Source organism: Bidens hawaiensis, unplaced genomic scaffold, assembly GCF_021521415.1.
Source record: "Bidens hawaiensis isolate Kalapana, Puna unplaced genomic scaffold, B.hawaiensis_p1.1 tig00021192_1, whole genome shotgun sequence".
NCBI classification, from domain to species: Eukaryota; Viridiplantae; Streptophyta; class Magnoliopsida; order Asterales; family Asteraceae; genus Bidens; species Bidens hawaiensis.
Genome location: NW_027493280.1, coordinates 185,144 through 198,759, shown reverse-complemented (window position 1 = coordinate 198,759; position 13,616 = coordinate 185,144). Strand labels below are relative to the sequence as shown.

At 38.8% G+C, this 13,616-nt stretch overlaps 1 protein-coding gene and 1 pseudogene across 1 annotated transcript; one reads left to right on the top strand and one right to left on the bottom strand.

Annotated features, from left to right (window-relative positions):
• Positions 1-317: 317 nt before the first annotated feature.
• On the top strand, positions 318-3,197 carry LOC143563009 (protein FAR1-RELATED SEQUENCE 11-like). Its single transcript, XM_077050660.1, has 4 exons — positions 318-1,298; positions 1,918-2,361; positions 2,463-2,827; positions 2,901-3,197. The coding sequence occupies exons 1-4, from the start codon at positions 318-320 to the stop codon at positions 3,139-3,141; spliced, it is 2,031 nt and encodes a 676-aa protein (XP_076906775.1). The 3' UTR covers positions 3,142-3,197.
• A 1,168-nt stretch (positions 3,198-4,365) lies between these two features.
• LOC143563000 (putative protein phosphatase 2C 59 pseudogene) lies at positions 4,366-11,259 on the bottom strand (annotated as a pseudogene).
• Between the last annotated feature and the right edge of the window lie 2,357 nt (positions 11,260-13,616).

Genomic DNA, 13,616 nt, shown 5'->3' with positions numbered 1-13,616 from the left:
GATACACAATTTAAAAGAATAAAAACCCTTCGATCATCACATTTTATTGCAATTTTGATTCTGTAAATGGGTTTTTCAAATCATTGTTGGTAATTGTAAGAGATCAAGAGGAAAAAAATATACAATTTGAGCAATTAGGTTTTAGTAATCAATCAATTTAAAGACAAATTAGTTGAAATTTATTAGCAATTGTGTGTCTGGTGAGCTTATGACAGGTGGGTTTTGGATTAATTTTGATTATATCATGTTATGCTATTTGTCCAGGATCAAATGGCAAAGAGTTGACTATTTGACTTTATACTATTGAGCTGTTAAGGATGATGTCCGATGACGGTGAACCATTGCTGGTCGTTTATGATGACCACTCGGATCAAAGGTCGATATCTTTAGATGAAACGAGTAGCACGGAAGAGTCACCGGATGAAACTAAAGTGTCGTTAGAGCCGACAGATGATGGCATTCCGTATATCGGTCAGCGGTTTGGTACTCACGATCACGCTTATGAGTTTTATAGTGAGTTTTCTAAACGGTGCGGGTTCTCGATCCGTCGGCATAGAACCGAGGGTAAAGATGGTGTCGGGAAAGGTCTCACCCGTCGCTATTTTGTTTGTCATAGGGCGGGGAACACGCCTGTGAAAACGTTAAGTGAAAATAAACCACAAAGGAATAGGAAATCATCAAGATGTGGTTGTCAAGCGTATATGCGTATAAGCAAAACGACTGAATTAGGCGCGCCCGAATGGCGAGTAACGGGATTTTCAAATCATCATAATCATGAACTTTTGGAACCGAATCAAGTTCGGTTTCTTCCCGCTTACCGCACCATTTCAGATACAGACAAAAACCGGATCCTCATGTTTGCAAAAACCAGAATCTCGGTGCAGCAAATGATGAAGCTTTTGGAGCTTGAGAAATGTGTGGAGCCTGGTTACCTTCCATTTACTGAAAAAGATATTAGAAATTTGCTCCAGTCGTTTAGGAAAGTGGATTTGGAGGACGAGAGTATTGATTTGTTAAGAATGTGCAGGAATATTAAAGATAAGGATCATAATTTCCAGTTTGAGTATAAGTTTGATTCGAATAATCGGTTGGAAAATATCGCGTGGTCATATGCATCATCTATTCAATCATATGAAGTGTTTGGTGACGCGGTTGTGTTTGATACAACACATAAATTGAACGCTTTTGATATGCCACTAGGGATTTGGGTTGGGATGAATAATTATGGTATGCCTTGCTTTTTTGGCTGTGCACTTTTGCGTGAGGAAAATTTGAAGTCTTATTTGTGGGCTTCGAAGGTAATCAAGTTAACTAATTTATTGTTATTTTAGTTAGGCTTGTAAATGAACCGAACGTTTAGTGAACCATTTGACGGGAAGTTCGTTTATGTTGGTTTATTTAATAAACGAACGAGCATTAACAAAACTTTTTGTTCATTTAGTTAAAAAAATTGAACATGAACACATGTCTCGTTCGTTTATGTTTGTTAGTTTACATTTGTTTATTTATGTGTTCATTTAAATTGTTAGACCTATTAAAATTTAGTTTAGTTTTATTAAATTAAATATCACCCATTACAATTTAGTGTGGTTTTATTTTATTTTTATAGGACCAACAGATTGGATGATTGATATTGATGCTCCTTTTAATTGGTGTGTGCTCAGTTATGTTTGTTTATCTGTGTTCAGATATATATTCGTTCGTTTATGTTCGTTTACATACGTGAACTGTTCATTTATACAATTGACAAACGAACATGAATAAATTCATTTCCTTAACCAGTAAACATGAACAGAAATTCCAGTTTGTTAACTGTTTATGTTCGATTGTTTTTTCCTCCTTATACTCAAAACTGGAAATTATGATTTTTTGTTTGTTAACATAATTTCTAAATTTTTTTATTTTAATTTGTGAAAGGCGTTCTTAGGGTTTATGAATGGGAAGGTTCCACAGACAATATTAACTGATCAAACATCATGTGTAAGAGAAGCTATAGCAACGGAAATGCCTTCTGCTAGACACGCTTATTGCATCTGGTTAATTGTTGCAAAATTCCCGTCCTGGTTTAATGCGGTTTTGGGAGAACGATATAACGAGTGGAAAAGTGAGTTTTATCGGCTTTATAATATGGAGTCGATTGAAGATTTTGAAATGGGGTGGAGAGATATGGTTAATTCTTTTGGGCTCCACACGAATCGCCACATAAGCTCCTTGTTTTCTACTAGAAATCTTTGGGCTTTGCCATATTTGAGAAGCCATTTTTTTGCTGGGATGACAACAACTGCACATTCAAAAGCTATCAATGCTTTCATCCAACGGTTCTTGAGTGCTCAAACCCGACTTGCACATTTCATTGAACAAGTATGTTTTTTTTGTTATTGGTTTCTTTTGCTTGATCTTATATTTATTGGCCAACTATATTAAGTATATTATCTTATTACTTTCAAATCACTTTAAATTAGGTGGCTGTTGCTGTTGACTTCAAAGATCAAGCAGGCGAACAGCAAACAATGCAACAAAACCTCCAAAACATTTGTTTAAAAACCGGGGCACCAATGGAATCCCATGCAGCCTCAGTCCTAACACCTTTTGCATTTTCAAAGCTGCAAGAGCAACTTGTGCTGGCTGCTCATTATGCATTATTTCAACTTGAAGACGGGTTCTTAGTTAGACACCATACGAAAATTGAAGGCGGTCGAAAAGTTTATTGGGTCCCACGTGAAGGCCTAATCAGCTGCAGCTGCCACCACTTTGAGTTCTCTGGAATTCTATGCAGGCATGCCCTCCGAGTACTCTCTACAGGAAATTGCTTTCAGATTCCAGAGAGGTAATGTTTGATACTTTATCTTGCATTATTTAGACATGTTTATTAATTAAATGTTATATTTGTGTGTTATTAGGTATATGCCTTTGCGTTGGCGGCGTATAAACACATCAGCAAAGCTTCTTCAGAACAGTTTGAGTGATCATACAGAAAGAGTTCAGTTACTGCAAGGTATGGTGTCAAATCTTGTGACAGAATCTGCCAAATCGAAAGACCGGCTTGATATTGCTATGGAACATGTTTCTGTTTTATTATCAAGGATTAGAGAGCATCCGGTTCCTTCTTCACGGTATGCCAGAAATGATTGTTTTACTTAGGAATTTGTTGCATGAAGCAGTCATAGTTAACGACCCCATGTAGAAATATTAAGAATCAAAGGTGTATGTGCAAAAGTTCTTGTTTTTGTTTGGTCTTGAATCTTGATGATGAACTTTTGATGCATGGCTGTTGGATGCTCTAATGAAACTGCTTTTGTGTCAAGTTCGACTGAGTTTCGTGTTGCGTTCTTGATTTGGAGATGGCTTTGTGTCTGAGACTATGAGGAAAGTCTTGCTTCTGGAGTCTGAGCCATTAAGAGACAATTTTTGAGTTTTTGATCATTAAAGTTAATCCTGTTCATTTCAAACATGTAACATTGGCATCTCTTCTAGAACACAAAAGTTGAAACACAACGATGGACAGTTGACACGAACATGATAAAAATAAGTCGATTTTGTTTTTGCCGATCTAACCATAGTAACATTTGGGTCATAATAAGATCAAATAGGTCGACTCAACAATTCGTCAAAAACTATGGGGAAAATTATGATTAACAAACTCAAATTAACTTCTTTGCTTACTATAATAACTTGTTTACAACCTGTTTGACTCGTTTACAATTTGATTGCAGCTCCCTTACTACATGGCAACACTTCTTAACATGTCCACCCTTATCAGACGTTTAGATAGATAAACATATTACACGAGTGATAGACATCAACCTTAATTTGGAGCATTTAAAATCATGTAGTCTAAACATGATCCTTGTAGCCTACTTATATACGAGTCAACCGAGTTGACAGGTTGGTGAGTCGTAAACGGGTTGACCATATATTAACTTTTTTGTTTCAATTTTAAAGGGGGTTGGCGGGTTAACTTTATTAACTCAACTTATCAAGCAGGTCAAACACACGACATGCTAATCAAACGGGTTAACAATCTGGATTATTTTCATGCCGTGTTAGGAATGCCATGTTATGAAGGCAGAGTTTTGAATTTTCCTCCAAATAATCATTTCCAAGACAATATAAAGGCAAAATTGTATGAGGTAACCTTAGAACCCATTATAAACTAATAATTATAATCTTAATAAGCCATGTGATACAAAATCAAGATCTAGAAAACTAAGAAAACATCTTGACCCATACTCAAAAACAATATATTTGAGTTAAATACAACTAAAATGCCATAAGAAGATTACTTGTAACAGATCCATGATCAAATACATAGATAAAAAAAACACATAATGTAACAGACACTTATATTACATTAAATCAAATAATCACTAAATTGTAATAATTCTACTAACCAAGTTAACAACTCGTCTTCAAGAAACGAACCACGACTACTGTAATATTATCCGCACTACCTCTCTCAGAAGCTTCCCGCATCAACATCTTCGCAGCATCTTCGGGGCTCTCAATCGTTTTCACCATCTCAACCGCTTCCTCATTACTCACAACATCCCAAAGCCCGTCACTCGCAAGAATCAAAAACTCCAAAGACCCATCAATCTCCTCTTCTTGAATCTCAGGATCCGCAACAACAAACTGTTTCAACAACTTATCACCAAACGCCCTTGAAACCGCAAGCACACCACCAACTCTCCAAGTCCCCGCCCACATAACAAACCCACCCGCATCCTCAATCCGCCTTTGTTCATCAGACCTGTCTGGTTTATGATCACTAGAAACAGCAACCGCATTCCCATTTCTGCACCGGGATGAACGGAATACCGCGAATTGTGAGCTTCGTCAAGTATACAAGTACGAAGGTCATCGCTATTTGGAACCCACAAACGATTGAGAAAGTACAAAAGACCATCGGGTTTGGTTTCGAGTTGAAGTTCGGCTCCACATGACATTTCGTCATACATGTTACCTTCTTCAACGGAGGTACGTTGAGCTTGGAAGATTCGAATTTGAAGATCGGTTTGAATGACAACGCTTAGAAGCAGAACGGATTTAACATTAACCTTTCGACTTAGGGCGTCGGCGACAACATTCGCTTTACCGGGATGGTAACGAATTTCGCAATTGTAATCACTAAGTAATTCGGCCCATCGTCGTTGTCTCATATTGAGATCTTTTTGGTCAAAAATGTGTTGAAGGCTTTTATGATCGGTAAAAACCACATATTTCGTACCATAAAGGTAATGTCTCCAGATTTTGAGAGCGAAAACAACGGCACCAAGTTCGAGATCATGAGTCGTGTAGTTCTTCTCGTTGACCTTAAGTTGCCTTGATGCGTAAGCGATGACTTGACCTCGTTGCATGAGGACACAACCAAGACCTTGATGAGAGGCATCGCAAAATATCATGAAATCGTCGTTTCCATCGGGAAGGGTTAAAATGGGAGCATTGCAAAGCATGTCCTTGAGAGTACAAAAGGCTTTTTCTTGCTTCGAACCCCAATCAAATTGTTTTCCTTTATGAGTGAGGGATGTAAGAGGCAAAGAGATCTTGGAAAAGTTTCGAATGAAACGTCGATAATATCCGGCTAAACCGAGGAAGGATCGAATTTCCGTGGGAGTCGTTGGAGTTTTCCAATCCTTAACGGCCTCAATTTTAGCGGGATCAACATGAATACCTTTGTTGTTTACGATATGTCCCAAAAATTGAACTTGCTCCAGCCAAAATTCGCATTTGGAGAACTTGGCATAAAGTCGTTCGTTTCTAAGAAGTTCGAGAATGGAACGCAAATGATGCTCATGTTCGGCTTTGGATTTGGAAAAGATGAGAATGTCATCAATAAAGACAATAACGAATTTATCGAGGAATGGTTTGCAAACGCGGTTCATGAGGTCCATAAACACCGCAGGTGCATTTGTTAACTCGAAGGGCATAACCAAAAATTCGAAATGTCCATATCGAGTACGGAAAGCAGTTTTTGGAATGTCTTCTTCGCGAACACGCAATTGATGATAACCTGATCGAAGATCGATTTTGGAGAAGCAAGTTGCGCCTTGAAATTGGTCGAATAGGTCGTCGATTCGTGGCAAGGGATAACGATTTTTAATGGTGAGTTTGTTAAGTTCCCTATAATCGATGCACATACGAAACGAACCATCCTTCTTTTTCACAAAGAGAATAGGAGCGCCCCAAGGAGAAGAGCTAGGACGAATGAAACCTTTATTGGAAAGTTCTTCGAGTTGGTTCGATAATTCTTGCATTTCTGACGGGGCTAAACGGTAAGGAGCCTTGGCCACATGCATCGCGCCGGGCACAAGATCGATTCGAAATTCAATCGGACGAACGGGTGGAAGGCCGGTGACATCGTCGGGAAAGACATCGAGGAAATCACGAACAATAGAAATATCTTGGATTTTCCTTTCCTTTTTGTCTTTTGTCGCCAAGAGAGCCAGGAACGGAGCATACTTTTGGCGTAAGTATTTTTGCGATTGAGAGCACGACATGAGATTAAGCCTTCTCGAAGTAGCTTTTCCGAAGACCTTAAGGATTTTACCGTTAACAAGCGGAATGCGAATGAATTTATCGAAGCAAACAACTTCGGCACGGTGCAAAGATAACCAATCCATGCCTACTATGACATCGAAACTTCCCATTTGCATCGGGATGAGATCGATGGAGAATTTATGGTTAGCAAGAACGAGAGTACAATCGCAGACGACGGAATTTATGGTGATGGAGTTCCCATTGGCGACTTCAACAGAAAACGACCGGGAAAGCTTGGTTCGAGACACAACAATTTTCGACTCAAATTTCAAAGAAATGAAACTTCTATCGGCACCCGTATCAAATAAAATGGAAGCCAAATGTTGGTTCACTAAAAACATACCGTTCACAACATCGTTTGCCGCTTGAGCTTGATTAACATTCATCATGAAAGCTCGTCCTTGATTGCCTAAACAACTTCGGCACGGTGCAAAGATAACCAATCCATGCCTACTATGACATCGAAACTTCCCATTTGCATCAGGATGAGATCGATGGAGAATTTATGGTTAGCAAGAACGAGAGTACAATCGCAGACGACAGAATTTATGGTGATGGAGTTCCCATTGGCGACTTCAACAGAAAACGACCGGGAAAGCTTGGTTCGAGACACAGCAATTTTCGACTCAAATTTCAAAGAAATGAAACTTCTATCGGCACCCGTATCAAATAAAATGGAAGCCAAATGTTGGTTCACTAAAAACATACCGTTCACAACATCGTTTGCCGCTTGAGCTTGATTAACATATATCATGAAAGCTCGTCCTTGATTGCCTTGGTTGACTTGAGGTGCTTGCGGTGGTGGAGGAGGTGGTGCTTGTATGGCTTGGATGGGTTGGATGAGTGGTGCATTGTGTTGGGAAAGTTGAGGTTGGTAGGTTTGAACTTGGTAAGCTTGAGTTTGGTAGTAAGGTGCGGTCATGGTTTGGTTAGTAAGAATGAGGCGAGGACAATTGTTGCGGAAATGGTTAGGGTCACCGCAATTGTAGCAAGCTCGGGGTTGTTGAGGTTGGTTTGGTGGGTAAGGTGCATATCGGTGTTGAGTATTTTGGGGAAAAGTTCTTGGTTGGTTTGGTTAGTTAGGTTGGGTTCGTTGTGCGGATCGGCATGTGGTGTTGAGATGACCAAGTCGGTTACAAATGGTACAACGGCGACAAGGCATGTTTGGTGGGTGATGGAGTTGGCAAATGTTGCATAGTGGGGCAGTACCGGTATAGGGTTTTCGGGTTTGGGGTGGAATTTGGGTTTGTTGTTGAGGTTGGGGTTGGGTAACGGCATAGTTTCGGTAGTTGGTTTTGGGTTTCTTCTTGTTGTTATTATTGTTGTGACGGGAAGAGTTGGAGTAGTTAATGGCTTGTGGTGCGGGTTCAACCTTGGCTTGTGGTGCGGGCTCGGGTTTGGCTTTTTCGTTTGGTTTCTTGAGGGTTAGGGTACCCGCTTTCACATGATTCTCCGATAGCGCACCGGCTAGAGTAATGGCATCCTCAAGATTCACGGGTTTGCTACTCATGACTGAGTCCCGGATTTGCATAGGTAAACCCCCAATGTATTTGTCAAGCTCACGCTCAGCCGGGGTAACCAAATGAGGGACGAGAATGCTCAACTCATGGAAACGGAGTGAGTAAGCGGCGTTATCACTACTATCTTGCTTGAGGTTCCAAAATTCCTCCTCAAGCTTTTGAAGTTCGTGTTTGGGACAAAACTTCTTCATCATGAGTGCCTTGAGGTCGGACCATGGAAGAGCCATAGCCGTTTCCGACCCTTGGAGATGCATGACACTACCCCACCATGTTAGAGCGGTTTTTCTAAACATGCTTGAAGCAAAATTTGTCTTTTTCGCTTCGGGACACTCGCTATATCTAAACACATTCTCCATAGACTCGAACCATTGCAACAAGGTAGTTTCACAGTTCGTACCCCAGAATTCGGTTGGGTTGGCACTAGTAAATTGCTTATATGGGTAGGATACGGGTTTGGGTTCAACGGGTGCAACAACGGGTGGAGGAGGTTGGGTAGCTTGGATTTGAGTTACAAGTTCGGGAATCACAGCGGCCATTTGCTTGATGATAAAAGCAGCCATACGTCGGTTGGTGCTCTTGCGCGGTCTTAATGGAGGCATGCTAAAAGATTATAAAGAAATGGAATAAGTTTTAGGTAAAAAAGAAATGGATATGAGAGTGTATAAAATAAGAATAAGGTGAAGTTAAATTTTCTTTTTGATTGTGAATCCTAGAGTTAGTGAGGAGTAGATGTTAGTGTTAGATAAAATATAAATCTTTGTATATAAACAACAAACTGGAAACAATCTTAAATGATTTTGAGATTTTGAGGGGTTAAAGCTTAAAAATTTGAGATTTTGAGGTTTATAGAGTCGGAAAATCGTACATGAACCACCATGATTTGATATTCCAACTCAAAAAAAAAAAATTTATAAAACACAACGTTGGAGTCTAAACATGTGCACGAATCACCGCAATTTTTTTTTTCATGTTTTCGACTTAAATAACGATAATAACACCATAAATCGGGATACAACGTCATGTCAAAGCACTAGTCCACGAATCACCGTAGTTCTATTGTTTTGACACCGAAAAATTAGGATGGCGACCGGAACGCTCGCATTCGACTACTTAAAGTATTGACATGTATAACATGGTTTGTGGCCTAGAAAACGAGCACTATAATCCCACCACTCCAGGTAAGTAAATCACCTTCGATTCTTGGAATCTTTTTGTCAAATGGTCGTTTTATAATGTCTCGCTTCCTATGAGGGCTACGAACCCGATATAAATGCAATCTTTAAGGGATTATAAACAACGGGATCCAAGTTAATCTTGTAATCCATAAAACACAATGAAAATCTACTTTTTGCGTTTTAAGGTAAGGATACCTTGGAAATACTATGAAAGTGTGTGTATGTGAACATTTGGGATATTGGTGAATTTTAAACAAGTTTATAAAGAATATGCGATATGAACAATCAAAATAGAGTAAACACGTATGAGCACACGTATAGGACCCTAAGCATAACAATACTAGGTCGTTACGTCTAACCACCTATCCTATTGTCATGGCTCTGATACCAATCTGTCACACCCCGACCAAAGGCGGCGGAACATGCCGAGGTGTAACGATTGTCCATAAGCACATGACACTAATTAAAGTGACAGTATTTAATAAACTCATTTCATTTCACAACATCGAAAATGTCACATAACAATTATCCATAAAATAACCATAAACAAGTATTAATAAGGCTACATAAATTAATTAAGATGAAAGACCAAAATCCTTCAAGAACACTTAAGAAGATAACCTTGAATCTTTGATGTTTGAGAAAGTTTTTTTTTTTTTGGAGTTGTAGCAAGAGAAAATGAAGAGGAAAGATGATGTATATATAGGGTAATGTTGGTGGTCAAATATGGGTGTGAGACACAAGAGTTTTCATGCAAAATGGATCAAGACAAAAACACAAAACAACAAAATAAATAAATAAATAAATAATAAATAAATAAAAATAGGATGTTTTCAAGACCCAACAAGTGTGAAACAATATTGTAACATAAATCCATCATTTTGATTATAACATAAGCTTCGGTTTACAAATCGGGTCGGTTTACATAATAAACAAATACAAAAACGAATACAAACAAGACCCGAAATTGACGAATGTCACAATTTTAATTCATTGTAATTTTGCTAGAAATAGATTGGGCATGTTCAAGTTTCATGCAAATTGGTTGCTGCTTCTATCTTAAGTCTTAAAAGATTATTTGGATTTCCATTTCTTGGTTACGGGGAATGATAAGAAACAAAGGATTATTTGCAGGATTTTCTTTGTGCCGCTGTGCCTATGGAGTATTTGGCGGGCTCGAAACTATAAGGTGTTCAACAACAAAAAGGTTTGCATCAGAAGAACCATTGATGGCATAAATGTTACAAGTTTCATATGGATTAAAAGTAGAATGCGCCCTCTCTCTCTCGAGATGAGGCCACCGAAATCAGTACAAGTATGATTTCATATACTGTATATTTATTTTTTGTTTAATTGGTGTTAATCTACAATTTCATTATGAGTCTTTAATTATGTTTGTTCGTTTACTATGAACATATATGAACAAACGTAAACGAACACAAACAAACATATACGAATATAAATAACTATAAATCGATTTGATTTTTCGTTAGACAACTATTTTCATATTGAAGAAGAATAGAGCCAGATTGGGAAGTGGAGGACTCTCGCTCTTCTTATGTTGAGACCATGGTAATAAATCAATAATACTTCTCTTCTTTAGAAAAAGGTCACCTTGAAAATATGTAATCTAATTAATTCTTCTTTTTGTTTTCTGTATATATATTATAGTCGGGTCATGATTCATATGTGCATGATCTCCTAAGACGGGCGCACCTTCACCCAAACCTATTCGATTTGTCGACCCGTTGTTACACTTATGAAAGGTGATTGGGGTTATGCTTTGATCTTAATGATGACATGGAAATTGAGTCTTGCACTGCATTCTTTATATTCTAACAATAATGCATACTAAATGGTTTTTATTGGTCCCAACTTTTTCATTTTTACCAGCGCTGGTCCCAACTTTCATTTTGGCTGGCAACGGTCCCAACTTTAACATTTGTTGCTTCCACCAGTCCTCGACTGACGGAGCACTAACTCCGTTATGTTTTTGCTTACGTGTCAATCTGAGTTGGAAAAATCATATTACGTGGCAGCCACCGTGGATTATTGGTTTATACATATATCTTATATCCAGATCCTTAACTCTCTTCAACGGCTCAATCCCCAAATCAAATCCCCAATTGATGTCCAGAACCCTAATTACATGCCACTCCAATCAATTAACGACGAACAAAGCAGCAAGCCCTAATCTTTAACAATGGATAATCAAATACGGATTTCCTTCCACACCAATGGGGCATTTGACGTTGCACCACCGATATTAAGGTATGTTGGTGGAAAAAAAACTTCATTCATGTTAGATGTTGACAAGCTTTCATACTTCGAGCTACTGGATTATGCAAAGGAGTTTGGTTCATACAAATCGAAAGTTGGTCTTTGGTTGTATTGCAAGATTCCAGATGATGGTCGTTTAAAACTATTAGTCAGTGATAAAGAAGTCTTTGAGGTGTTGTCTTTGATTGGTTCCAGTTCCGGGTCTGCACAAGGTATGGTTTTATACGTTCAAACTGATAAGTTAAGGAAACCCACAAACAATACCAGTAGCCCTTAAGCCCAGCCCATTATCTCTCCAGCCCAGCCCATTATCCCTGAAGCCCAGCCCATTATATCTCTAGCCCAGCCCATTATCCATGTAGCCCAGCCCAGTAGCCAACCAGAAGCTTGCTTGAGCCCTAGTTCAGGAGTTAGGAGCCCTAGTTCAGGAGTTAGGAGGTACTCTAAGCTCACAGCTAGAAAACAAGTACCACCAATTGACTTAAATATATCACCAACTAAGGATACATGTACACCACTTAAATCACCAACTAAGGTTATTAGTTTGTCACTTGGATCACCAGTTAAGGTTACAGACACAACACTTAAATCACCAGGTGAATGAGCAAGATGTTGAAACACAAAAGATGATGAAGAGTGGAGGTGTTCAGTTGCTAAGTTACAACAGGTGAATGAGCAAGATGTTGAAACACAAAAGAAGTTACTTGAAGACTGTCTAAAACAATCTGCTGATGCAATTAAAGAAGCATCCAGTAGTTATGAAGATTCTGATGCTGATATTAACACACCTGGAGAGAGTGAAGATGATGACATAAGAGGTAAGAAACACAAACAAGATGTTCCAGTTGTAAGTGAAGAAACTGACTGGTCAAAGTTTAAATGGGTTGTTGGGATAAAGTTTGCCACTAGGGATGCTTTCAAAGAAGCAGTTAGAAAGTATGTTGTCTCAAATGGTAAAAATGTTTACATTGCTACAAGTAACAAGAGTAGAGGAGGACGTGTAGGTGTTAAATGTGTGAAAGGATGTCCATTTAGTCTGTATTGTTCATTTCACAAGGGCAAGAGTTGCTATATGGTTAAGACTGTTAATAGTAAGCACAATTGTCAGAGAAACATGGCAAAGAATAGACAACTGACTGCTAAGTTGTAAGATCCGAGCCCCGGTGCGGAAGCGTGAATAATGGTCGTTATAAACGGTGGAGCTCGGATCTGAGCTTGGATCGAATCGTATTCGCTCTTGAAAGGGGGTTTTGGACGGATGAGTGGTGTTTGGGAGAGAGCCTGAATCAATTACAATGAGCAATAGACTGGATGAACAAACTTAAGCAATCGATTCACAAAGATAAAAAGGTGGTAGTATGATTTCATTAACCAAAAGATTGTCATTACAAAGCACTCATACATACACACATACATACAATAAAGATCAGCCACCTCCAGGAGAGCTCATCCTGGAGGCGGCGGCTCTCTCAAAGAGATAAACCCTAGAGCTCACACAATACACTCATACTAGACAAATTAGCAAATACATCTATTTATACTAGTCTAGCATGTCTTGGTCTTCAAGCCATCCACCCTTGGTTGAGACCAAAATATTAATTATTTTTCACCCATAATTATAATAATTCGATGCGTCGGTCTAAAATATAAGTCCCAACAATCTCCCCCTTAGACCGATGCCATCGAATTTCAACTCTATGTGATCAGCAAATAATCTTCCATTCTTCAAATCCATTTCTTTCCTTGTAAGTCATCTTCAAACCTTTCATTTGCTAGGTATGCTCGATGAGTGTCTTCGAGCAGATTTTACTTGGAATATATTCTCTTTCGAAGAATACATATTCCCTTTGAGTAAGCTTCATTCCTCTTGACTTGTTCAAGCTTTGCTCGAATAAGTCCATAGAGCAAGGTCATTCTTCTTGATGTCTTCAGCTTTTCTTATTCAGCAATCTTTAGCATGCTCGGATGTAAATCTTGCTCGGTAACTGAACTGTGCTCGAAGTCTTTGCTTTGATTCACGTGACATCCTCTTATTTCATCCATGCTCGTCGCCATGTGCTCGATCATCCTGTGCTCGTAACACTTGGTTAGAACTTGTATGATC